The following is a 25,896-nucleotide window of genomic DNA, read 5'->3' as shown; positions in this document are numbered from 1 at the left end:
ACTCTTTCCAGGGACAACAGGTTCTTGTTCTTCACTCACTTTGTTTTGCTGCTGTTATTGAGACATGCTGACATTGATACTCAGCACTGCTGTCTCTAGGAGGTTTCCACCTTTTTTTAACTGTTACAGTATTACCTCTGTTAGCCTGGGGTAGGAAATTATTGTGACTTCCTAGAGTTTTGGCTAAATGATCTTGTATGTAATTGGATGTGTGAGGTGCCATTGGGCTACTACATTCAAGACAGTTGAGGTGATTGAGATTTCAGTATTGCTATACAAGTGCCAGGAATTCATGGACCAGTTTCCAAGTACTGTGAACATGTTCCTTTCACAGTTTGGTCTTGAATGCAGTGTGAGTTCAAGACTCAGTATTCTGTAGTGGTCCATTACAACTAAGGGCTGTGGGCTCTTAAAATTAAGAGGTGATGTGTTTCCTCTGGTGTCTGGGTGAAAAATATCTGCCCTCATGTCAAATGTGTGACCTTTTAGCTGACCCAGCATCCAAAACGAGGGCTATCTTATTAACCTGAGCTTGAAAGAGATCTTATGCTATAGTTGAAGAGGTTGCTACTTCTTCTGCCTGTACAGAACCCGTTTCCATGGGGCTTTGATCTTGTTTGGGGGTTCAGTTATAAGGGCATGTTCCGTTCTTAATGTTCCTTGTCATGGTGCTAGTCAGTCCTGACTAAATAACTCTCTTCTTCAGCTGAATTCATGCCCATCCTAGGAACCAACCTGAATCCAGAATTCATTTCTGTATGCAATAATGCCACCTGGGCTATCGGAGAAATCTGCATGCAGATGGGTAAGTGTACCAGGATCCCACGGAAACATGAATGCTTAGCCTTGTACTACCGTGCCACTTGCCAGTGATACCCTCTTCAGACTCTTTACATGAGATGAATGTGTTTCAGCATGTTAGAATTGGTACTTTTTGCTGCTTGTGTTATTTATGCCAAATGATGGCTGGGGTTTCAGTAAAGTGCAGTGAAATTGTTTCTACAACTGCCCTAAAAATGCCCTCATTCTTGTATTCCTCAATTGCTAGGAGACTTTCTAGTGAGGGCTACAAAATATTTTAGTAATGGCATCCACCTCTAATTTGGTTCTAATTATGGCCTATCTGGAAGGGGGGGGGGGGGCTTTCCTCTCCCTGTATGTATGATTTTATTGCTTCATACTTTACTCTCAAGACGGACACAGGTATTTCTTGACTTCCATCAGGTTGTGAGCCAGCAAACAGAGGCTCAGTTTTGTTCCTCTCTTGGGTGAGCGGTGTGTGGAAGAAAGCAGGGTATTAATAGGTGGATTCAAGGTTGGGGCTCAGACTCTTGGAGGTATGCATGGTTCAACCAACCAGTTCCTCTTTACCAGGGGCTGAAATGCAGCCATATGTTCAGATGGTCCTGAATAACCTTGTGGAGATCATCAACCGGCCAAACACCCCCAAAACACTGCTGGAGAACACAGGTGAGATAGAATCCTGATTCTGGTATTAATTGCATTCCCTTTTGCTATCCTTGTGCTTTCATGGTTAATTACCAGTCTGCAGATAAAGGGTCTGTGTGTACTCTTTCATACATCTGCTTTGGAAATGGGATCTGGCCTTATTTATGCTGGAGCATACGATCCGATGTACAGAAGTGAACATCTTTAAATCTTGGGGTTCTGTGGCTGTTTCTCCACTAACATTGCGCTGACTAATTACAAGCAGTCTACATGTTTCCATTGCTCTGAGAGTCCTATGGAAGCTTTGTTCCTGGATCAAAGAGCTAGTTTTCTTTCCTGGAAGCCTCTGCTGACCTTCTCTGCACACAGCAGTTAACAAACGTGGTTCTTGAGCACTGATATCTTCCTGCCTGTTCTAACAGTTTTGACTCCCACACTCTGCTCTTTAGCGCTATGTGGCCTGGGTGCTGTGTTACCCTATGCCCCTTATTGATCCTACCAACTAGTCTCTTGATGCTGCAGAACTGACAAGGCTGCTGCTTTGTGCAGTTGTGACAGGCTTGTTTCTCTCCCCTTTCTAGCCATCACGATTGGACGCTTGGGTTACGTCTGCCCTCAGGAGGTGGCACCGATGCTGCAGCAGTTTATCAGACCTTGGTTAGTGTTTATCCTGAGACAGGCGGCATGGCCTTTTGGCCTCACTGTGCAGGGGATGGCACGCTGGGGCCACCCTCTCAACCTGTCAGGCACTCAGATGTCATTCTAGCACAAGTAGATGTGCATCTTGGGGCAGTTCTGCTCCATCAGTTTTTGTCCAGGAGATGCATATTTTGTCTCCAGACATCATCCCTCAAGATTGTTGGAGGGACATCACATGTTTCCGAGCATTGTGTACAATACCTTCTGCTTGAAAGAGTGTGGTGCATATGGTGCATCTGTTGCTACTGTAGGCACACAAGGATCATGGGTAACCACTGGATGTTCCTTGTGATGTTAGTTAATGACAAGCAGCAGAGCTCTTCCCATACATCCTGCTCTCCTTATCTCTCGCCCTGCTCCCACCCCAATACATAGCAATTCTGGGTAGCTACATGTTCCATACTCTGGTTGCACAGTGGCGGAGGAGTGCTCACCCAGCAACATTTAAAAAGAAAAGAAAAGTATGAAACGCTTTGAAGCTCACACTTTTTCTTATTGTAACGGAGGGCCCTAAAATATAGTTGACTGCATTTAATTTGTTCTGCTTTCTGTTGCTCAGATATTGCCTCTTCAATTATTTGAAGGTGGTGGTTGGGAGGGATTTATAGCCTAACTCCAACTAAATGATCTGAGTTTAAATTGTACCCTAAACACTCGCAAAGGAATGTTCTAAGTGCAGGCATGTAAAAGCTTGTTCAGTGGAAGAGCACACAGTGGGCAGAAGTTATGAGAGAAATAATCCAGTACTTGGCTCTTCAGTAAATCTTGGTCCCTGTCATGTTTGTGTAATTCGTCTCTGATAAAAACGCTAAGCTAGCTCTTCTTTTCTGTCTTAATATTATTGCGTGGGTTTGGAGGAAGGAGGTATGGGACAATACAATATGTCTGCTCTTCCCTGCCTCTTTAATGTGGAGAGTATATCCTCTGGTCCATAGGTGTACATCCCTAAGGAACATACGTGATAATGAAGAGAAGGACTCTGCCTTCCGTGGCATCTGTATGATGATTGGGGTAAACCCTGGTGGAGTTGTTCAGGTAATTATGCTGTGAAGTTCTCAGATGTTTGTGAGTAGTTGTGTTTCCTAGCCTATGGGTGGGCAGCCTCTGACACATGGGAACACAACTGGAAGAAGAAATGAGTGGTTCTATTAGTGTTTAGAGTAAATTGTTGGGATACTGCTGAGAGATAAAATTCAAACTTGGGTTGCTGAGACTGACCAAGAGCAGGCTTAAAACAAAGAAAATGAAGTACTTCAAAATAACCTGTGGAATTGTGACAGGTTAATATGATAAAGGATTAGACAAATACATGATGAATAGATTGTCAATAACTGCTAGCCATTAGAGTCAGAAGAACAACTTGTTGTATTTAGAGTTGATATACTTCACTACCAGATGCTGGAAGTGGCGATGTTTACAAACGTCCTATTACATCTGTCCTGCCCACAGTTATAATGCTGAGCTAGAGAGTCACGTCACCTGTATTTGCATGGCGGTCCTATGCTTATCTTCCTGCCTGTTGCATGTTCTCTGGACTATTATTTGACTATATGGCATATGTTGCTTATTGTGATTTTGTCTCGCTCACTTGCAGGTACCTAAAGCATCAGCACTCTGCTTTAGATTAGAACAGCCTTTCCCTTGAGGTGCTGTCAAAATGTTTTGGGCTTCATCTCCCATCAGCCCCAGCCAGTGGTCAGGAATCCTGGGAGTTGTAGTCCAAAAAATTTGGAGGGCACCCAGTTGGGGAAGGCTGGATTTCGAAGCATGAACTACTAATCCTAGTCCTGTACTCCTCATGATTTGATTTCTTTAGACCTTCCTGATTAGTATTTGGCAGCAAGTATTTTTAGATACACATTAATGGGGAAAGTACTGACTAATCAGAAACACTATTCATAAGATTTGCAGTGTAACGTAAGGTCTACCTTCAGCAGACTTCCGTTGCATGCTACTGGTTAGGTTCCTGAGGTACAATTCATTTGCAGGCCCTGTGCTGGTATAGAATGGTAGGAAATCTGATTTCTGTTGAGCTGGGATCTGTATTGCATTTTTTCTTAAGGATTCTCATCCTTCTGTAGGATTTTATTTTCTTCTGTGATGCTGTTGCTTCCTGGGTGAGCCCAAAGGATGACCTGAGGGACATGTTTTATAAGGTATGGCACTGTAGTGGCAAGGGGCTTGTTTGGCAAGATATTAAGACACGGACTTTCACCCATTGGGGATTTGTGTGCTGCTTTAGTAAGATGATACTTGCTTGGGTACACTTCTGTGGCGCCCTTAGATTAGTAGGTAAGAATATTTATTGTTGAAACTACTGGCTGTAATATAGAATGAATATAGCCACTTGTGTAGGAGTGGGTAACGTGGCTGACCCAGCCATTTCTGGCACGCCAATTAATTTTGACTCTTGGATTTCATCGTAAGTTTTCCTAGCTCCAGTGACTGGAGATAAATGTGAAAGGATGATGGCAGTATATTGCATATTAGAGCCAGAAGTATATATTTGTAAAGGCCAAAATTAATGCCGTAAGAGTGCTACATCCATTGGATGGGGTTGTACTCTTTGAAGCAACAGTCTTGTGGTTTGGGGGGCATTCCTGGATTCTTTGCTGCTCTTGGATGCAGCAGTGGCCAGGGGTGCCTTTTACCAACTCTATCTGGTTGGCTGACTGGGAGGATGTTACAGTAGTCTACCCTATAGGTAACTCAGGCAAGAACTGTTGGGCTTAGGCACAACCTCTCCAAGTGGGGCTGCCCTTGAAGGCAATCTGGACATTTCAGATGGTCTAACTGCTGCTGCCGGAATGGTTGCTGGGGACCATATTGTGCCAGTTTTATCTGCACTTCCCTGGCTGCCAGTTTTGTTTACAGACTCAGTTAAAGGTGCTGGCTTTAACCTTTAAAGCCTTAAATGTTCTGGGATCAGGATATCTCAGGAATCTCCTTTTTATAGAGGAACGTACTCAACTTCACTCAGCTTCTGAGGCCCCTTTGGTTGTCCCTGTCTGACAGGTTTGGTGGTGGTGATGAGGGAAAGGGCTTTTTTCCATCAGGGTACCCATATATGGAATACTGTCTCCAGCAAGGTTCATCTGGTTCATTACCCATTTAAAAGCAATCACTGAACTGTATTATTCTGGAGGGCATTTTTAGTTTTCCTCAGGTTTTTGCTCTGTTTTTGTTAATTATTGATTAGAAATGCAAATTAATTTAACACAAATCTAAATGACATTTCACAGTAGAGGTGAGGTACAGACTCCAGTTTTTATCAAGTGAGTAAATCATGAATTATTTTCTAGATCCATTTCTATGGGTTTTCAGGCCTGGTTTTGGAATTGAAACTGCCTTGGTCATTCTGTAGGATGACCTCCATCAAGAGGAGGACAAGGGGAGTCTTAACCTGTTGATTCTCCTAGACCTCTCAGCAGCTTTCAGTCCCATTGATCATGATATCCTTCTGGATAGTCTGTCTGAGTTGGGTGTTGGGGGTACTTCTTTGCAGTGGTTTCACTCCTAACCTGGACAGCCAATTCCACAAGGTAATGCTGGGGGATTACTGCCTGACTTCTTGGCAATTATTCTTTTGAACTGTATAGAGTTCCATCATACTCCCCATGCTGTTTAGCATCTACATGAAACCACTGGGTGAGGTTATCCAGGGAAGTGCGTTGAGATGTCATCAATATGCTGATGACATCCAGCTCTTTGTTTCATCAAATCCAGGAGAGGAAGCAGGTATCCTGAATGTGGTAATGGACTAGTTGAGGGCCAATGCGTTTGAGACTCAATCCAGACAAGATGGAGGTAGTGTTGGTGGGTGGTTCATACAGTCACCTAAATGGTATTCCGCCTGTTCTGAAGAGGGTTACGCGCCCCCTAAAGGATCAGATGTGCAGTTTGGGAAACTTCAGTTGGTCCAAAACAGGGCAGCAAGATTGTTAATTGAGACTGGATGATTTCACCATATTATGCCAATACTCTGTCAGATGTACAGGCATCCAGTCCATTTCTGGACCCAATGTGAAGTGCTGGTTTTAACCTTTTAAAGCCATAAATGGCTTGGGCTAGTTTACTTGAAGGATTGCTTTCTTCCACATACACCTACCTAGACCTTGAGGTCCTCTTTGAGGACCCTTCTCTAGGTGCTCCTGTCAAATGAAGTGAGGGGGGTGGCTATCAAGAAGAGGACGCATTAGTGGTAGCACCCTGACTGTGGAATGCCCTCCCCAGAGAGCTGTGAACAAGTTGCCCACTACTGGCATAGAGGCTAGAGCCAGGGATGCCACATTCTCAGCTCTCTCCAAGCTTCCAGAAGCTAGAGTTTATAAACAACTCTGTGTCTGGGGGTGGGGGTGTTATGGTGGGGATACAAATGTAATGGGGTCACTTACTTCCACCCCTTCTATCTGTGATAATCTCTTTCTTTTCAGATTCTGCATGGCTTCAAAGATCAAGTTGGAGAGGAGAACTGGCAGCAGTTCTCTGAGCAGTTTCCCCCACTTCTGAAGGAGAGACTTGCTGCATTCTATGGGGTCTAGGCAAAGCAGCAACATTGTACTCGGTGAGTTCCAAGTATGTGGCTTAGCACTGCATCCCAGGAATTGAATGGGCGGAGAGCAAAATGGGGAAAAGGAAGAAAACTGCTAAGAAGGGAGCACAGATATTGAGGGGAGAGACTAGAGAGGAAGGGGTAAATTGAATGTTGGCAATAACTGAGGGGGGAGAGGTAGACCAGGTCTACCTGATTTTCATCTTCTCAGTGATTCTTCAGTGCATTTGACACTGAGCAGAGGCTCACAAGAATGGGAATGTGAACCCATGCAATGGATTTCCTGAATAGGAATCATCTCACTGTCCATGGGGTGGCCCAGATGTTGCAAAAAGGAACCTTTTGCTGTGGGATGTGTAGGGACGTGGGAGTGCAGGGGAGCACAAGTTACCCCAGCCATAATTCCTCTCCTCTCCTGCTGATGATCAAGGTCCAGCCCTTCCATATTAATATTTACAGTGTGTTGGTAAAGGAATGCAATAGTAGAGTTCAAAGTCCACCATGCCCGATGACCTTGATCTGATTGAACTGCAGGTTTGTGGTTAACAGAGGTTAGCTGTGACTGTGCCTTGTAGGGTAAGCAGAATCCTGCAGAGTCACTAGTGGGACTGCGTGAGGAGTCCTGGGTACTGTGGAGGGAAGGGGGGTGGTCAGGTTTGTGGCTTGAATGTCCTCTACTGGTTACCTTTGTTTCTGTTTAATACTGATTATCTTTTCTTTCCTCAGGTTCCTGTGTGCGCTGGGAGGGAAACTGGGAACTCGTCCACATCCCAGTGTTGCAGATCCCTGTTAATGGGGGGTTAGGGAGGACGGGAAGAGCATTGTGGGACATAAAATGACTTCGCTCCCCATCTCCTGAAATTTACAAAGTTGGGGGGAGGGTGGGCCTCCGTGACCAATTTAAACAAAAACCAGGGTATCTCATTGGCGGAAGGAAAGGTCTCTTTACTCCGAGACTATCGTTGGTGGAATGGGGTGGGGTGGGTCTCGGCCCTGGGCTGAGAAGGGGGAGCAATCTTAAACTGCAACACTCTTGAGAAGGGGATCTAACTAGGGGCCATCATAAAGGACTAGCTAATAATAAATAAAGGATAGCGTTTAAGATGTTAAAACAGGATTAAAAGCTATAATGGTTTAAAACCAGCTGATGAAGAGGGAAGGGTTAAAACTCAATCCAAGGGGGTTATACTACTGTATATTTCCAGTCACCGGTGTTCAAGAGATCAGCTATTCTTCACCTTTTCAAGACTGCATGGTGACCAAGAAGTAGACTAGCGAATCTGTGAGTAGCCCATAATGACTAAGTGTAAGCATTTTCATCTAGGAATCTTAAGGAAACCCACAAACCCTTTTTGCCATAGTTGCCCTGGCACTGTGTGCTGGATGTGATGCTCAGAGCAAAGGCAGCCTCTGACCTTGTAGGGACCTGCCGGCCATACGGAGAGCAGTCCTTATCGTAAGAAATACTGTTGGAGAAGCATGTCTCTATTTTTTAAGAAGATGCCACAGTGCAATGATTTTGTTACCCTGTTGTTCAGCTGGTACTTTGTGACACTGCTATTACATTACTTCAGCTGTAGGAGGCAGGAGAGAGCAAGGAGGGAAACTGCATTCCATCTGGGAATGACTCTGCATGGGCCAAAGGTGGGCAGAAGACTGTGTGCCCTTGATTCTTGTATGGCACATGAGAACTTGTGTCCTGTGCTCATGTGGTCAGAGTGGCATTTGTTCTTAATGGTAACTCACACTTTCTGTCTGAGGGGAGTTCTGTGCTGCATTCACCACTTTGGTTAACAAAAGGAGCAGTAAACATAACCAAGTGTAGAGGAATTAATAAACTAGAGCCCTTCCGTGCATGGCCAGTGGAAGCTCGTAGCTTTTGCTGCATGCTTAGTGCAGTTGCTGTCTTAAGGAATTCTCATTAGACCCAAATCTGTTTAGTCCCTGGAAATACAGCCTGGAGTTTGCTGAATGCATTTGACGTAGTGAAGCCATAGCTTTGTATTAGTACATGGAGAGGATGTGAAGTAGAAGCAAACCTATTTTCCCAAAGGCAGCTAGGACATGGGGAGAAGGGAGTAATGCTTCTCCTGACGAGAGCAGTGTTCGGGGGAGTGGGGAGTGCTGAGGCAGGGGCGGAGTCATCAGGAATGTTCTGCAGAACCAACCTAAATAGAGCTTGTTCAAGGAAGCGTTTGCCAGCAGGCAGCATGCGGAGGAAGAAGAGAACAGTGAGCAGGGCCACATCCTCCAGCTTCTCCTGAGCAAATCCCCATGGAGCTTCAGCAGCATCAGGATTGGTTGCCAGACAACTGGGTTGAACTGTGCCTCATATCCTGCACTGCTCTGGTGCTGGTAGACAAAGTGGTGGGACTACTTAGATATTAAAGAAGAGATACCTGACAGAGGATGGACATCCCTTTTCTGGGTTAGGGAGATGCTCTTTCGACAGCAATCGATAGTGACACTCTGGGTACTGTGGGGTGAATTTTTGACAGTGTATTTGTGAGATTGCTCAGTAACTTAAACTTCACTGATATCCCCTCCCCATTTTTCTTTTTATCCCTGGCCTCTACTTCACATGTTAAAATACTTGCAGTTCTTGGAGCTTTGTCATAGAGCTTGCTGGGGCATTACTGTAAGGCCTCGGGGCCTGGACCTTTTTAGCTTGGAGACAGCAGGCACCCAAGTGAGAGCTGCTGTTCTGATCCTTAGATCTGATTGCTGGGGCCACCCCTGCACTCTTCTGGGATAGCTGGTTTAAGGAAATGAAAGTAAACTTGCAAATGCATTCCTCAATTTGTCTTTTTAATAGTGTGGAACTTGAGCAGGTCTCTGGAAGCAATCAACTAGTTCTTTGCATTTTAATGGTTTTATTACATTATAAGTGTTCCCTCTTGTACCTCACTCTCAACTTCCTCTATTCTGAGAGGAGGGAAAGCAGAGGGTTCTATTTGAGCAGCAATTTGTTTTTAAACACATGGGCATGAAATGTGCACAGATAGCAGGTGGAGTCCTGGCTTGTGCTTCTAAACTACATGCTCAGAAATATAGAAAGAAGGCTGTGAACTCTTCATTCATCCAGTGAAGTTTAAGCTACTTGGCCTGACTGCCTCTTGAAATGGAATTTGTCTTTTGTACAAGTGCTTCTAGTATTGCCTCCTGTTTGTTAATCCTGGATTTGTATATTTGTAAATGTGCCGTAATGTTTCCAATGGTGGAACTGCAGTGTACCTAGTGTTGAAGCAGCTGCTTGCACCTTGCTCAAATGAGATTTTTCTCATTTTATGTATAATTTTTTTTGTCAACTAAAAACAAAAAATCTTGTGACTCCAGTTTCTGTGTTTCTGGCCAGTTTCTTTTGCCTTAATTTGAATGGCTTGTATTATATTTTCCAATATAATGACTGAGTGACCAAATGATGTGACTAGTCTGAAGAGCCCTCAGTTACTGTAGAATTCCAAACATTCAATATTTACTAATCCTTCTGTTAGCCTGCCGTGCTATGAGAGAGTACTTTTGCTGTCACAACAGGGGAAGCTGTTCCTTCAAGTCCCTTTGATTTGTTGTGACTCCCTTGGCCTCAATATAGCATTTTCAAATTGTCACAGTGCTAGCATGTATATTGGTAGAATTATAGGCACAGACATGCACCAGTGTTGTGTGGAATGCACAGTTGTGTGCAGTCTTATTTCCATAGCCTAAAGAAGTGCTGTTGTTGGTTTGTGCTTGTGTGCCTCCTATAAACCATAGTCTTCTTTCTTGCCAATAAAGGCTTCAGTAGTGCTGAGGTTGATTGAATCCCTTTGGCTTCCATCACCTTGAATTGAGCCCAAAAAACAACAGGGAATCAGTGCAGATCTACAACAAACTCCAGAAAAGAGGAAGCCTACAGAAGTGGCATAGCATCATAGGGTTGGAAGGGGCCTACAAGACCATCGAGTCCAACCCCTTGGTCAGTACAGGAAGCCTGATTTCAGGCAGTCTCCCATCCAAGTACTAACCAGGGCTGACTCTGCTTAGCTGCTGAGATCAGACGAGATCAGGCACATCTAACCCTTTGCTCGCAACAGCTACCTGAGGAATACATATTCAATTTAATATTTAGAGAGGGAATTATTACAAGTATGGATTCATCTTGAAACCCTATTCCTAGCATGTTCAATACACTTCATTGGGATTTATGTAGTCTGTGTACAGTTTTGCAAGCAAAGGCTTTGCTCTAGTCTTGGTAAAGGCAGAAGATCAGTTTTGCTCAATATATTACTATCACAATATGTAATCAGCCACACTAATAAACTTGAGTGTAGTATCCTAACAATTGTAATTTACCTTTTGGGGCAACAAGTATTTTTCTGTAGTGATTAATGTGTTTAGCAAGTTGGTGCTTAAGGGTGCAATCCTATGCATGTTTAGGCAGAAAACCTTGCAGCACCCAGTATGCCCCAGCCAGCATGCTGGGAGTTGTAAGACGTTTTTCTGCCTAAACATGCATAGGATTGCACCCTAAGTAAAGTTTAGTTTAGAACAGCAAAGGTTATTTGTGCATGTATCTAATTCCACTTGCTCTATTTCAACAAAGGTCTAATTCTTACATTGGCTTATGCCAGAATATGTAGAGCAGAACACTTGTGCCTTAACTGCTTACATACATTAATCTGTAGTTGAACATACAGTACCTTGTATAAGTATTCACCCCCCTTTGACTTTTCCACGCTTGGCTGGGTTATAACCTGGATTTCAGGTTGTAACACAGTGGCATTTTTACCATTTGATTTACACAACATAGTTAACACTTTGAAGGTGCAAAGTATTTTCATTATGGCACAAAAGTTAAACAAAAACAAACTGGCATTTGTTGGTTGCATAAGTATTCGCCCTCCTGAGTCGATACTTGGTAGAAGCATCTTTGGCAGAAATTACAGCTGTGAGTCTTTTGGGCTAAGTCTCTACCATCTTTGCGCATCTGGATCCGGCAATTTTTGTCCATTCTTCTTTGCAGAATTGCTCAGACTCTTGTCAGGTTGGATGGGGACCATTGGTGAACAGCAATTTTCAAGTCTTTCCAAAGATTCTGAATTGGATTGAGGTCTAGGCTTTGACTGAGCCATTCTAAGACATTCAGGTTCTTGTTTTTAAACCACTCCAGTGTAACTTTGGCTGTGTGTTTAGGGTCATTGTCCTGCTAGGTGAACCTCCACCCCAGTCCCAGGTCCCTTGCAGACTAAAGCAGGTTTTCTTCTAGAATTGTCCTGGATTTGACTCCATCCATCTTGCCCCCAATCCTGACCAGTTTCCCAGTCCCTGCTGATGAAAAGCATCCCCACAACATGCTGCTGCTACCACCATGCTTCACTATGGGGATGGTGTGCTCAAGGCAATGAGCACTGTTGGCTTTGTATCATACGTAGTATTTTACAGTAAAGCTTTCCTTTTTGCTCTTGTCAGACCAGAGAACCTTTTCCATGTTAGCTCTGTCTCCCACATGACTCTTGGCAAAATCCAAATGGGATTTGATGTAGGCTTTTTGCAGCAATGGCTTCTCGCCACTCTTCCATAAAGCCTACCTTTGTGGAGCATCCAGGTGATAGTTGTCCCATGAACCCATCTCAGCTGTGTATCTCCAGCTCCTTCAGAGTTACCACTGGCCTCTTGGTTGCTTCTATGACTAATGCCCTCCTTACCTGCTGAGTTTTAGTGGACAACCTTCTCTAGGTAGAGTCATTCTTTCCATTTTGTAGTAATGGATTTAACAGTGCTCTGGGGAATGTTCAGTCTGGGATATTTTTTATAACCCAACCCTGCTTGGTGGTTCTTCAGAACTTTGTCCTGGACTGGATAGCTCCTTGGTTTTCATGATGCTGTTTGTTTAGATATGTTCTCCAACAAACCGGGGCCTTCCAGAAACAGGTGTATCCAATCTGAGGTCACATGACACTTGAATTATACACAGGTGGACTCCAACTATGTGATTTGTGAAAGCAGTTGGTTGCACCACAGCTTATTTAGGGGTGTCACAGAAAAGGGGATGAATACATATGCAATCTGGACTTTCAAGTTTTTTATTTGTAAATAATTTTGTAAAATATGCAGATCTCTCCCCCCACCCCCCATTTTGACATTAGGACTATTTGTGTAGATCAGTGACAAGAAATTCTTATTAAATCCATTTTAATTCCAGGTTGTAACACAACAAAATGTGGGAAAGTCAAAGGGGTGTGTGTGTGTGAATATTTATGCAAGGCACAGTATGTTGGGAAAAAGACTGATATGCTGAAATCTTACGTAATGGCTAGAGCGGCTTTATTTTATTAGAAGTCTAATGCATTCAGAATATCCAGAACATTGTTCCCCAGCCTGGTGCCTCCAGATGTGTTGGGCTACCAGTATCTCATAGCCACATCTGGAGGGCACCAGGTTGGGGAAGAATTATAGATCTAGCTTCCCGCTTGCCCATGTTTGATTTTAAACACTAAGATTGGAGCCGGGTAACCTGTGGCCCTCCAGATGTTTTGGCCTACAACTCCCATCAGCTCTAGCCAAAATAGCCAATGGCGAGGGGATGATTGGAATTGTAGGCCAAAACATCTGGAGGGCCACAGGTTACCCATCCCTCTCGGAGAATTACGATGCTTTATAAACTGCCACGTCTAAGAATGAATGCTGTAACTAGCTATATGCAATGCTGTGGCGATCCTATCACGTAAAGCAGTCCTGCCTTTCCCGCGACCACGAGTGGGAGCAGGCTGGATGCGTCCCCTTGGCATGTGCCTCTACCAGGAAGGCTCGTCCAAAAATCAGCCTTAAAAGCACCGCCAAGCTAGCTCGCCCCGTCCGAACACTCTCTCACACGCACGGGGCGACGGCGCCCTTCCCCGCCACCCACGCCAGAGAGCCCGGGGCGCCGCCCGACGCGGCCCCAGGAGAAGGCCGGCCTGGGGCGTCATTGCGCGGCACCGGAAGTGGTTCCCCTTGGAGACGGGACGCGCGAAGGCGGCGGCCTGTCGGAGGCGCTGGCGGGAGCGGATGGTCGTCGCTGCGGCGCTTCGCGGGAGAGGCCGAGGCAGCGCGGGCCACGGGTGAGAGCGGGGCGGCCCTCCGTCGCACGCAGCGAGGGCGGCTGCTGGGCGCCCGTGGCTTCCTCGCGGAGGCCGCCCATCCTTCCCGGTGTGCTGTTTCCTGCCCGAAAATGGGGCTCCTTGAGGGATGGGCAGGAGACGCCTCGGTTCACTCGCCCGCAGAGCGGAATCGCCCTCCTGTCCTGTCTCCCGCACTCCTGCAAGATGATGGGGGCCTGGGGTGGGGAAGGGGGCGGTCGGAGGACGGGAAAACAGCAGCTCCCCCTCCTCCCCCTCCTCTTTTTGGTCAGCTCCTCATTATTTTGATGGCTGTGAGCCGGCCGAGGGGGAAGGGCGGGAGGGGCTTTAAGTCTTTGCTTGCAACGTTGCCAGTGACAGCAGGTGAGAAAGGAGCCCTTGCGGTTGTCAGATTAATAGAACATCCTGGCACGCTGTGGCATCAATGAGTAGATTGAAGGGGGATTTGCTAGAATCCATTCCCGGTAGTGGTGTTGTGCTAGTTCTGCCTCTCCACACCTTTAGGAAAGAGAATAGCCCATTTCGGACCTTGCCAGCACAGGAAGCGAGGAAACTGTGCGCACTGTCCTGTTTTCCTCCATCCATATATTCCTTTGAAGGGCGGAATAGAGTCTCTATGAATGCATCCCTTTCCAAGCAGATGGGAACTCTGGGTTCCTGAACATGTACAGAGAGCTACTTGCAGATGCTCTGTTCTGGCCTTCACATGAATGCATGGAGTTAGAAGTGGGGACAGCTTGTGCAGTCCTGGTCTTTTCCCTACCAACAACGCCATCGTGTGTTGAAAGAGTCTGAAAAGTGGTGGTGGGGAAACTAATGAGATAATCCTTTAATTGCCATTCATGAGCTCAGCCTCTTGTTTGTTTGCCTAGTCAAGGATTTTTCAAACATCTTTGTAAGCTTTTTTTTACATTAAGAGCTTCAAACCTATTCCTGTGAACATATTTATTTGAAAACATTGACCTGAGATTTTCTGTCTTAAAAGGACTGGAGCCCATGTCAAACATCTTGATATTGGTTACACTTCATAAGTTATTGGTTACTCTGTAACAGATAAATGAAAAATTATACTGGTAAAATTTATACTGGTCATAAACCAGTGTGTGATTCCAGTTTTACATCTCTTTACCTGAACTTTCTGTTTTTGTTCCCTTGTAGCTATGGATGCTGATCCAGTAGATTCTTCTACTGAACACCAAGGCTCTGACAATGACTCTGACACAGAGAGCAAAGCAGATCTGGATACCCAGGCCCAAGAGTACATTGAACGTATTCTTGGGTCTTCCAGCCAGTCCAGTCAGCCATCCCAGTGCCTGCCTCCTGAATCACTCCCAGTAGGTGGTGGAGCCCGAGCACCAGAGCGCATGTCTCCTCCTCTGGAACTTAAAAAGTCTCCTGTTGTTGATGACACAGCTTCAGGACTGTTATCTCTTCCTCTGGAGCTGATCTTGGAGATCTGTTCCTATCTGCAGGCCAGGTTTGTCCTGGGTGTTCTTCCTTTGGTCTGCAGGACTCTGAGGGACATTGTGCAGGATGAAGTCACTTGGAGAATTCGCCTGCTCAAGAGGATTGGCAGCTCCTATCCAGTTGTGGAAGGTGCATTCCCCTTCTGTCTATAATGACATCAACTCCCATTAACTCAAGAACAATTTAGAATTTCCAAAGTAGCTTCTCATGTGTTTGATAAAGCTTTGTTTCTAGATAAGGTTGGAACTGGCATTTGTCTAGGGCAGGCAACCTTGTGTCCTCCAGATGTTTTGGACTAGAACTGCCATAATTCCTGACCATTGGCCATGCTAGCTGGGAATTGTTGCCCAAAACATGTGGAGGTTACCTACCCCTGATCTTAAGGGCTGAAGTATTGGGGAGGAGAAGGGAGCTAAAGAATGAGATTCCTATTCCTTTGCCTGAAAGGAAAGAAGGAAAATAGAAGTTAAATGTGTGGAGGCTGCCTTTGCTATTCCATAACTAGAGCTTGGGTGGAACATAGGCGAGCATCTTCTTAGTCTTTCTTCCTCTTAGATTCTGTTTCTCCTTTGTTTAAATGTGCCTTTCATTTTCAGAGAGTTGCAGTTAGCTCAGTAATGTTGGCACCCAACTGATAGTGCTGAGCAGTGGCTATGCAATGAAAGATAATACCCTTTCAGTCCCCAAAGTGAGAGATAACAACATTGATCACAACCCAGTTTTGTGGTGGTGCAATTGTTTTCTGTTTGTTCATGTATCTTATACCTTTTGATGATTATTTATGTATGTAAACCACTTTGAGGAGACTTGTGCGGGAAAGCAGTACATAAACATTGTACATAAAGTGTGTAAACTTGTCTGCATTGCTTGAGATTGTTCCGCAGAGCCCAAAGGAAGAGCTGCATCCCTTTATGCCCCATTCATGTTTTGGCAGATGATGACTTTAACTGGCCAGCTGCCTGCATTGAACTAGAGGAGCACCTCCAACAATGGGCAGAGAACGGCAGGAACACAGAGTACTTTTCCCTTACTGAGGGACACTTTGCCTCAGTTGACTCTGTGCTGCTCCTCCAGGTAAAAGCCATTCTCTTTCTGTGTTCCCTTTACTCATACAATATTATAGTTTGGCAGACTAGGGATTTCATCACGTGAATAGTCAGTTGTGAAGTTTGGTTAAGAGTAGAGTAATGCTCTGTAAATAAACAAAGAAATTTCTCTGTGATGATCCCCCTGAGAAGTGACTTTTAGAAAACTAATCCAGCCACATTGTCTGTAGAGGTTCTTTTTCTGTGCCCTGCAAAGCTCCCTCTGCCTTTGCCCTACTATCTTTCCTTGCCCTCTTATTACAGTCATAGGGTTGGAAGGGGCCTACAAGACCATCGAGTCCAACCCCCTGCTCAGTGCAGGAAGCCTGATTCCAAGGCGGTCTCCCATCCAAGTACTAATCAGGACTGACCCTGCTTAGCTTACGAGATCAGATGAGATCAGGCACATCCAGCTCTTTGTTCACTCCACCCACATTGTAGTCAAACAATCCCAGCTATTGCATCCAGAATAGCTTATGCAAATGTATGTATAATAGCACCATTTTTCTTTTTGCAGATGTTGGTTTTTGGGTGCCTTCCTTTACCCCTCTTAAGAAGGAGGGGAATTGGCTCATTTCTTCTAATTATCAATTGTTTGTCATCTTATCCAGGGCGGGGAGCTCTGCGTTTCAGGTTCTCGGGACCGAAATGTCATCTTGTGGGACCTAAGGCAGCTGGACAGAGCACCAGAAAAAGTGCTAGTGAAGGCACTGGGAACAGAGTGCAATGGCACACACAAGGTAACCAGAGTCCATAGCCTGTGATCCCTAGATCAGGTAGTGGTAGTATTAGCAAATATCCTACAATATCAACCCAGAATTTCCAGTCCCCAAATATCCAGTTGTTCTAGATCACTCCCTTTCTTAAAGGGCAGTGGCTTGCAGGGGGCGGGGCTTCTCTCATTTTATAATTTCCCCTGACGGGTATTTTCAATTAACACTAGCGCGTAATTCTCACTCCCCGAAACGTCAACACCATCTCCGTTACAACAGTAATGAATATTGTCCCCAGACCCAATTTTCTGTTACCTTTTCACAAAACACAGCATATTGGCCTAAAAGGAACAAGTATAAAAAGTAACAGGCAGCCAATCTAAATTGCCTCCCTAAATGGCCAGTGCCCTGTTGCAGCAAACAGTCATTATGGAAGGGAAGAGGGCTGGATAGGTGTAGTCTGTCCTGATAGAAATCTGGCCTCTCTTGCCCAGGCAGGAGATGGTGTCTGGAGATCCTGGTTCTGACCAGAGAGGGGCTACTCCTATGAAAGGGAGGGGGTGTTGTACCACTTGAGCAGTTCAAGTGATTCACTGCCATCCAGGCTCAAAGATTCTGTGATGCAAGATGGGGACAGTTTCTCCAGGCTGAACTGGTGCCTATTTCCTGAGCATCCCAGTTTCTCACATCCAACTGGAGGTGGATTAGAAATGTCTGTCTTTAGAGTGGGAAAGCTCAGAATTTTTCTCTGTCCATTCATGTTGGTTTTACTGTATTCAGCAATGTGAGGAGACAGGAGAAAGGTGAATTATTCCTTTGGTTCTTCTGGACAGAGTGAATTAATTAGGCTTGTGCTTAACATGTGGGATTGTTGTCTACTATAAAGTGAAGTCCTTGGGATGAATTTATCATTTGTTCTTTATATGGCATCAGAATGACCTTGCAATGTTACTTAAGAGTTGGAAAGAGGGCTGAAGCATGGTGGCAGGTCTTACCTCATCTTTCCACTGCCTAGGGATGGGTATGGTCGTTGGCTGCAAGAGATAACTGTGTGTGTTCAGGGTCCTGGGACAGCACAGTGAAGCTGTGGGACATGGCTGCTGAAGGGCAACAGTTCGGAGAGATCAGGTAATGTTGTCCCCATGCCCTCTCCTGTGATTTTTCACTCAAAAGACCTAAACTAGGAGTGGCAGAATCTGGAGTGTTGCCACATGCTTAGACAAACAAAAGGCCCTGCCAGAGCTTTCTGGGTTCAAAGTTGTGAGGGCATTCTCAAGTAATGTTGGGGCACGAAAGCTGTTGCTTGGGCCAAAGTGTGTGTGGTGTTTATGCAGAGGAGGAAGTTGCTAAGGAGGATTAGCCATGGGTTACTAAAACTTGACTCTAAATAAAGTGGGCAAAAAAGAGTGGAATGTGTAGCCCCTATAGGAAAGGGCTTAAAGTGCTCAGGCTATTCAGTCTTGAAGGTAGCACTGGGTAGCAAAGGGCCTAATTGATCTTATTTATTTAGGCTCATTTAAAAGGCTAGGTAAAGGGTTGCAGGAGAGGGCAAAAAGGGTGAAGGAAAAAGATGTATATTACATAAAGCAAACCATCCATTCTTCTGATTTGAACCAGCGATGGGGGCAGGCAGGCAGAAGAGCTAAGTCCGGGCTGATGCTGCAGCAGGCATAAAGATGATGGTCATTTCCCTTGCTTCCCTCTCTCCAGGCATTTCACAGGGCAGATGATGTTAGATAGCCACAGAAGGCAGTGAAATGGGAACCAAGGAATCCCTCTTCTAAATCATGTTGTTCTAGAAATAACTATGGGCCTAAGGCTGAGCAGAACTTTACTGACTTTAATGCACGAATTTCAACAATGTGTCCTGGCCCTTCACCTGCTTGTTTCCTCCTCTTCCTAGAGGGAAAGCAGCTGTGTTGTGCCTTTCTTATCTGCCTGACATTCTGGTCACAGGAACCTACGATAAGAAGGTGACAGTATATGACCCGCGAGGTTAGTGCCAGCTGTTTCCTATAGGTACTGGTGCCTCAAGCCTCCTTGCAAGCAGTCCATGTCTGTGGAGCTAAGGGTGACAAGATAAGCTTGTTGTCATCTCAGTGGGAAGGACAAGGGCCAGAGCAAGACCTCCTCACTGAGGTTTCCTAAGCAGCTACAATTCAGCTGCTTCAAACTGCCGTTGTAACTACAAAGCTTTGCGGTTCCCAACGCTGCTCGCTTAGGCTAGAAAAATATGAACTACTTGGGGGGCAAGCCTCTGCTGCTTTTCCATAACTAATAGAGGTGCTCCAAATTAGTCAGAGGTAGGAAAATGGAGGAGCTAGCCAAAATGCCCCCAGAGGAAGCTCTACCCTCTCTTCTGCTTACAGTTCTTGCCCAATGAAAGGAGGAGATTCAGCTGGAAGACTATGTCCTACCAGGGAGAGAGCATGTGTGTGAGGTTTAAGCTGAATTAGCCTATCTTGTGTAGCTCTCCGGGCTGTTGTGATGCATCTCTTGGCCCTCTCTCACAGCTGCTCAAGCCCTAGTGAAGAGCCGCAAGCTTCATTCCAGTGCAGTCCTATCCCTTGCAGCTGATGAGCGCTTCATTATCTCTGGCAGTGAGGATCGAACACTGGTGTGTTTTGACAGGCGAACCAACAGTGTCCTTCAGAGGCTACAGGTGAGCTACAGATCCTGAGTCTCCTTCCCCTGATGAGGAGAGCCAAAAATTCTATGGAAAAGTATGCAAGAAGAGCTGGAATTAGTCGATGTTTTCTCTTGAGCTTTGTCAGGAGAACACTTAACCCTTCTTTGTAAATTAGGGTGGTGGTTACTTCTGGATTGGTGGAAGGGCTGCAATTGTAAACCAAAGCCCTGGCTTCTACTTGTGTCCTGCATGGGGGGGCGGGGGTGAAGTGCTCAATGGCACTCTGAAAGTGCATGGCTCAGCAAGCCAAATGTTTAAAGTTTTTTGAGGCCTGCATCTGGTCTTGCCCAGTTGTCCTTCAAATTGATATTGCTCTTACCTGATCTTTATTTTTCTGAATTTAGCCTATAACAGACAAGCCTATGTTAGAGATGGTCAAGAGGGTGGTTTTTGCTTTACACTTGGACTGGGTTCAAACATGACATGAAACCATGGCTTGCTTAACTAAACGAAGAGTCCACTCAGTGGGAGTGAACTGACAAAACTGAGTGCGGAGCAGATGGGAAGCAAAATCAAAAAAGCAGCTAGACCTAAACTATGGCTTGCTTGCTTGTATGCCTGGAAGCTCAAACTGTGGAATTGGTTCTTTACTACGGTTTTGCCTGATGTCTGCACCTAGCCTCAAGTCTTGCTGATTTCTGTATTTAGGGTCTAGAATTTCCCCCCAGGTTGTACTGGCAAGTGGCTCACAGGTAGCTTTTACTTTCTACTGTAGCATATATGGCCTAGTCTGCTTACTTGAGCTATCTACTTTCCTAAGTCAGTTCCTATGTACAGGAACCTTGTTTATTCCTGTGGTTGTTGGTGATATTAGTTCCTTTCTTCCCCAGCTGGACTCCTACCTCCTTGCCATGTCATACCAGGGTACTCAGCTGTGGGCTGGAGACAACCACGGGCTGCTGTATGTCTTTGAGAACAGAGGAGGGTGCTTCCAGCACATCCGGGTATGCTGAGAGAAGTTCAGTCACAGAGAGACAGAGAAATATGGTACTTCTCCTATCTCCACCCACAAAATAAGTTGTGGTTTGATGAGCATAAGATGCTGCTTACATTATACAGACATTTTATAACACTGCTGAGATTCACCTTAGAAATCTCATGTGCTTTGACCACTTGGGGTAATTGTTCTTCTGCCAGTGTCACTTCTGAGCCTAAGCAAGCAACTTTCACTGAAGCAGTATAAAAGTAGCTAATGCCTAACCATGGAAGGCCCAGCTGTTGCAGGAGAAGGCAAACATGCTTGCATTGCGTCCTGTGGCTCGTTCAAAAGCCTCACTGTTTGTTCTTTCCACAGTATTTCAATGTGGGTCACCACTCCCAGATCACTGGACTCCAGCACTCACTGGGTGCGCTATACACAACTTCCACTGACAAGACACTGCGTGTAAGAGTTTTTGCTGGCATATTAGTTACAGTTCTGAACTACGGATGAATGGATCAGTCTGTTTCTGGCCCATATCAATTTTTCATTTATTCTTTGATAAGTCCATTCTATCCCATTTCCGCATTAATCTGCAGTTTTAAAATAATCATATTTAAGCATGTAGTTTGAGCATTTTTTTCTCACAAGTATGCATTTCTAAGCATATTTTATCCCAAAATGTGTGTTTTCATATGGATTTTGGAACTTTATTTGAGCTGAGAACCACATTGCAAAATTCGAAGTGCAAAATCCAGAGAATAACTGTTCCGATTTGCACATTAGACCAGGAGGTGGGGATCAGGCTGGTTCACTTTGTAATGTGGAGTGAACAAAATCCTCATACATCCCTGTTCTGAATACCCAGGCAGACCTAGGGGACAAGTCTTTACCTCCCCTGTCCTTCATTTGTGAGAGCAAAGCAAAACCCTGATCCCTGTCTTTCTCAATTTTCTGACCAAAACGCAGAGTGTGAATGATGCTCCTTGCCACCTTGATGTTCCATCTACAGCTGCCAAAGCTCTTGGATTCTGCCAGCAGCTGCAGGAGCACTAATGGCTTAGAAGGAGGATCATGAGGGGTGCCAAGGGCCATCTCATGCTCTTTCCACCCAAGTTTCCTTGTCTCTGCATACAGATTCATTGCTTCACTGTACACTCCCTGCCTTCAGCACTCTCATAGGCCGTACTTTCTGGGGGGAGGGGCTGTTGGTTTATGCCAAATAGCTGCATGGGCACAGTCCTCTTGTGACTCTGGACTGATCCACTCTGTCCCACAAGCTGTTTGCTCAGCTTACTTCTCTGTGTGTGGTACAGCAAAACAACCTTTTCCTGTTTGATAGACTTTCCGCTTCCAGTCCTGAACCTCTGGGATTTCTCTTCCAGATCCATGTTCCCACAGACCCACCGAAGGTCATCTGTTCACGGACACACAACTGCGTGCTAAATGGGGTAATGGCGAGGGGGGCGTGCATGCTGGTAGATGCTGTTCCAGGCAATTTGTATTGGCTCCAGCTCAAGAAAAGGAGCACTAGAGCCGGGAGAGGGAGAGATGGGGGAAGAAGCATAAGCACCGAGGGGTGTGTTCTGGCTGCTGTGGGCTTTGCTCAATCTACAGGATTAATTTCCACCCCCACTCTCTTCTTTTGCAGATCAGTGTTGAAGGAAACATGGCAGTGGCTGCCTCAGGTGGTCTCTCTTTGGAGGTCTGGAAGCTCAGTGTGTGATGACAAGTCACATGGCGATCCACATGCACAAATATAGGGGTATCAAGTCCAGTGTCTTGGACAACTTCCCCTCAGGGTCCAGAGTTCCAGGGCCTGTTGCGTTGTTGGTTTTCATTTTGTATGCTCTTTGGAGCAGTGAAGTTGGGGTTGAAGCTTCAGCCTCAGCTTAACCCAGGTGGCTATAACTGAGAGGCTTGCACTGAGATCAGTATGCCACTTCATGCCCAAACCCCCTCCCAGCCATGTCTCCCCGGGGCCTCCACATGCACAAGCGCACGCTTCTGGGCCTTTGTCAAGCCTGCCGCACTCGACATAGAGGAGCGGCACCTGTTCAGGGGCATGGTGGTCAAGAATTAGCTGACTTTTCAGGTGAATGGGTGGGCTAGTACAGGCACAGCTCTAAGCCTGGGCATTATCAACTTGAGAGATGCAATGTGGGCACAGGGGAGGGTGGAGGTTTAGAGGATCCTCTAGCTTCCCTGTTCTGATCCGTGTTTACAGTTTAATTAAATATGTTCTGACACAGTAGCTGATCAGGAGTGATGGTGTCTTTTTAAGCACAATCCTTTGTGAGGCTTGTTTTAGAAAGAAAAAATGAAACTTACCAGCCAGGCAAGACCCCATGGATGACTTCGACTGTACAACTGTCTTATCGACAATGTCACTGCTCATTTATAAGGGAATGAATGGAATGTTGTTCTACATGATGTATCTAGATTGAGATCTAAGGGACAACTCAACAGTGGGCTGCTGGATTTATCTGTGTCAGATTGTTTCATTTTCTTGCTCAAGCACTCAGGCGTGTGTGTGTAGAATTTGCTTATGAATTATCTAACGAAAGCAAATCATATGATGAAATCCTTTGCCCTTATTAGGTGTTTCCCCTTGGACTCCTTTTTCCATGTTTAGTACAGCCAGAGTTGGGATAGGTCTCTAACTAGAATTCCTGAGCTGGACAGGGCTCACCTTTAGCCATACATACATCCGTGGCATTGTAGGCTGCAGTATGGACAGCAGAGAATTGCAGAATTTGCTAAATTGCCTAGTCTTCAGGAGGAGGGGGGGGGGGCTCTTGATTTTTTTTTAGTAGTAGGAGAGATGTTACAGGAAGCAGCTCTTGACATCGTTTCCATACTGTCTTGAGAGGGTAATAGCTGTTAAACAGAACCAGAATATAATAAATGTTCTGTAAACACAATAAAATAGCGAGGAAGTCATTTTGGTGATATGTGGCCTCTACTCTGCCATATATATCTTTTGTGACCTTCACCTTATCTATTATATGTCCAGTTATTTTCTTTTATGTAACTAAAGCATGTCTATTAGATGCTGAAAATACAAGGGGAAGCATAGGATGCTCAATTACACAATAAGGCCAGAAAAACATCTTAAGGTATTGCTTGAATGAGTGTGAACTTGGAGCTTAATTCCCTTACAGTATAGCACAGGGCCTCTTCTCCTTGAAGGGGTTGCTAGAAACTGGGATGCCAATCAGGAGTGGATCATACTTTGCATGTTCCACAGAATATTGCAACAAGTCACTGGCTACTTTGGAGACCTGTAAGGAAAGCAAAGGGGGTGTGGGGTGCATTCCTTTTAGCCATGGTGGAAAGGAGACTATTATTGGCTGGAGAAAAGGCTGAGTTGGAATTCCTTCAGTTCTTTGAAAAGCGTGATCTTGGAATCTGCAAAAAAAACCCATCTGCTATTTCATTCTGATCCTTGGTGAATTAACAGAAAATACCACTACCTGGTGCAGTGGCTAAGAGACAAAGCTACAGCTCAGGAACTCTCTGGTTCAAATCTCACTTCTGCCATGACCTCATTAGATCTGTTTCTGCAAGCCCTTCTTCAGCTACCCATCTGTGATATGGAGATAATACCTACCTTGCAGAATTGATAAAGGGATTATAAAATAATGGATGTAAAGTATTTTCAACACTCAAAAGTGCTATACAATGCCAATATCTCTACCAAACCCTGTTTTTGGTATGAACCCTTTGTAGGTTGCTGCTGCTATTGTAAATAGGATTGGGCAGGGCGGGGAGGGGAGATGTGTGAAAAGTTTGACCCTAGATCAGGGGAAGAACTCATCAATCCCAATTTCTGAAAGAAGAATAAAGCTTTCTTCAGCAAGAGAAGAGTACTTTTGCTGGTTCTAGCAAAAAATGGGAGCTGTACTCTGCACCTCTAACCATGACTAAATTCCAGGTCTTACTGGAACGCAGCCTATGTTGACCTGCTTTCTACTGCAATTTCATGTGGGGCTGTTGCAGAGGAACGTGTTGTTTCTCTCCACCCCGCAACCCAGTGGGGTTTATGAATCAAATCAACAGTTACCTGCATCCTCTCCAACCTGGTCTTGGCCTGCAGTTGTGCTACTGCCCAGCATCCCTGACTGATGTTGGTGCAGCTGGCTGCCTTTGCAGACATCAAAGAAAGCAGTATTCTGCAATGGGACAAAAGGCCTGGAACAGCCGCAGAAGACGACACGTCTAATACCTTCTAGTTGCCCATCAGCTACTTCTTGACTAGAAAGGAACAGTTTTAAACCGGTGCATGAATGTACTGCTTATCTTTCTCCAGGGTCCCAATAATCTTCTCCAAAGTCTAAGCATTGTACTCAGCTTGAAACTTGTATCTGTGCCAAGCTTTGGACTGCAGTGTGTACAATACACCAGCCTTCAGCAACCTGGTGCCCTCCAGATGTGTTGGACTGCAGTTCCCATCATGGCCAATGCCATGCTGGTAGGGGATAATGGGATTTGCACTCCAACACATCTGGAGGGCATCAGGTTTGGGGAAGGCTGCAATAGACTATCACTGGCTGACAGAATTGGTGCTGGAATACAAGCACTTTGGACTGTCACCCAAGGCCAGCCTAAGAAACATTGCTGCCTGAGGCAGAACAGCAAATGACACCCCTCATCAAATCAAGGTGCAGTTATTTTGGCACTTGAGGTCAGAAATCCCACAAACACCTCTCCCTGGGAGTTCAAATACAATAATAATTTGCTGCCCTTTCATGACATTCCAAACCAGCCACCTGAGGAACTGGCCTAATGGCAGGGCATTCCCTGCTTTGATTTAGCCAGTAAAACCAATTGCTCCCCTAAAGAGTTGAGATGAGCCAGGCAACCCTGCAATACCTATCTCTGTTGTGACCCAGGATAACCTACATCTTTCCCACCATTACGTATTGAGCAAGAGCATTGCAGGCACTCCAGTTACCATCTTGCTGTTTAAGCCAGATAAACCCCAAGAATTCAGACCAACGTGACTTTTTTCCAGCTCCCCCATATAATGTACTAGATCCAGCCCTTGGTTCGCAATCAAAAATTGAGTTATGCTTCAGGGATCCCACAGAATCCTGGCTGTAAAGCCACCCCATTCTTTTGCTAAATGTTTCCTTAATCTCGGTGAATCCTGAGGGCTGCAGAAAGGGCTGCAAGACGTCCTCTCCTGAATCTAGTTTCAATTGGAAGTGAACCAGATTGCTG

General features: G+C 45.3%; 2 protein-coding genes across 7 annotated transcripts in view; both read left to right on the top strand.

Annotated features, from left to right (window-relative positions):
• TNPO2 (transportin 2) overlaps positions 1-7,982 on the top strand; it is a 33,092-nt gene extending 25,110 nt beyond the window's left edge. Inside the window, exons 19-25 of one of the 2 annotated variants that reach the window (XM_084838556.1) lie at positions 707-805; positions 1,375-1,470; positions 2,031-2,106; positions 3,084-3,183; positions 4,230-4,304; positions 6,582-6,712; positions 7,427-7,982. In XM_084838556.1, the coding sequence (XP_084694682.1) occupies positions 707-805; positions 1,375-1,470; positions 2,031-2,106; positions 3,084-3,183; positions 4,230-4,304; positions 6,582-6,689 (554 nt within the window). In that variant the 3' untranslated portion in view covers positions 6,690-6,712; positions 7,427-7,982. Of the gene's footprint in view, positions 1-706; positions 806-1,374; positions 1,471-2,030; positions 2,107-3,083; positions 3,184-4,229; positions 4,558-6,581; positions 6,713-7,426 lie in introns of those variants that run through there. The other variant, XM_084838555.1, reaches the window with a different exon arrangement.
• Positions 7,895-23,161, top strand: FBXW9 (F-box and WD repeat domain containing 9). Of its 5 annotated transcripts, none has more exons than XR_014788345.1 (11): positions 13,675-13,779; positions 14,956-15,393; positions 16,199-16,338; positions 16,961-17,089; positions 18,078-18,190; positions 18,966-19,057; positions 19,576-19,724; positions 20,582-20,738; positions 21,046-21,135; positions 22,056-22,121; positions 22,322-23,161. XR_014788345.1 is itself a non-coding variant. In XM_084838558.1 (11 exons), exons 2-11 carry the CDS (start codon positions 14,958-14,960, stop codon positions 22,394-22,396), a joined length of 1,404 nt encoding a protein of 467 aa, XP_084694684.1. In that variant the 5' UTR covers positions 13,675-13,779; positions 14,956-14,957; the 3' UTR covers positions 22,397-23,161. The 5 variants fall into 5 exon arrangements, 4 of the variants coding, with proteins under 4 accessions (XP_084694685.1, XP_084694686.1, XP_084694684.1 ...); XM_084838558.1 differs by having other exon boundaries at positions 20,582-20,695; XM_084838559.1 differs by lacking the exon at positions 13,675-13,779 and adding an exon at positions 7,895-7,982 and having other exon boundaries at positions 20,582-20,695; positions 22,056-23,161.
• The last annotated feature ends 2,735 nt before the right edge of the window (positions 23,162-25,896 follow it).

This window comes from Heloderma suspectum, chromosome 2 (genome assembly GCF_057233095.1).
Source record: "Heloderma suspectum isolate Gila_16-S chromosome 2, 16-S_ref, whole genome shotgun sequence".
NCBI classification, from domain to species: domain Eukaryota; kingdom Metazoa; phylum Chordata; class Lepidosauria; order Squamata; family Helodermatidae; genus Heloderma; species Heloderma suspectum.
The sequence above is the reverse complement of the archived record's forward strand: the minus strand, read 5'-3'. Positions and strand labels throughout refer to the sequence as shown.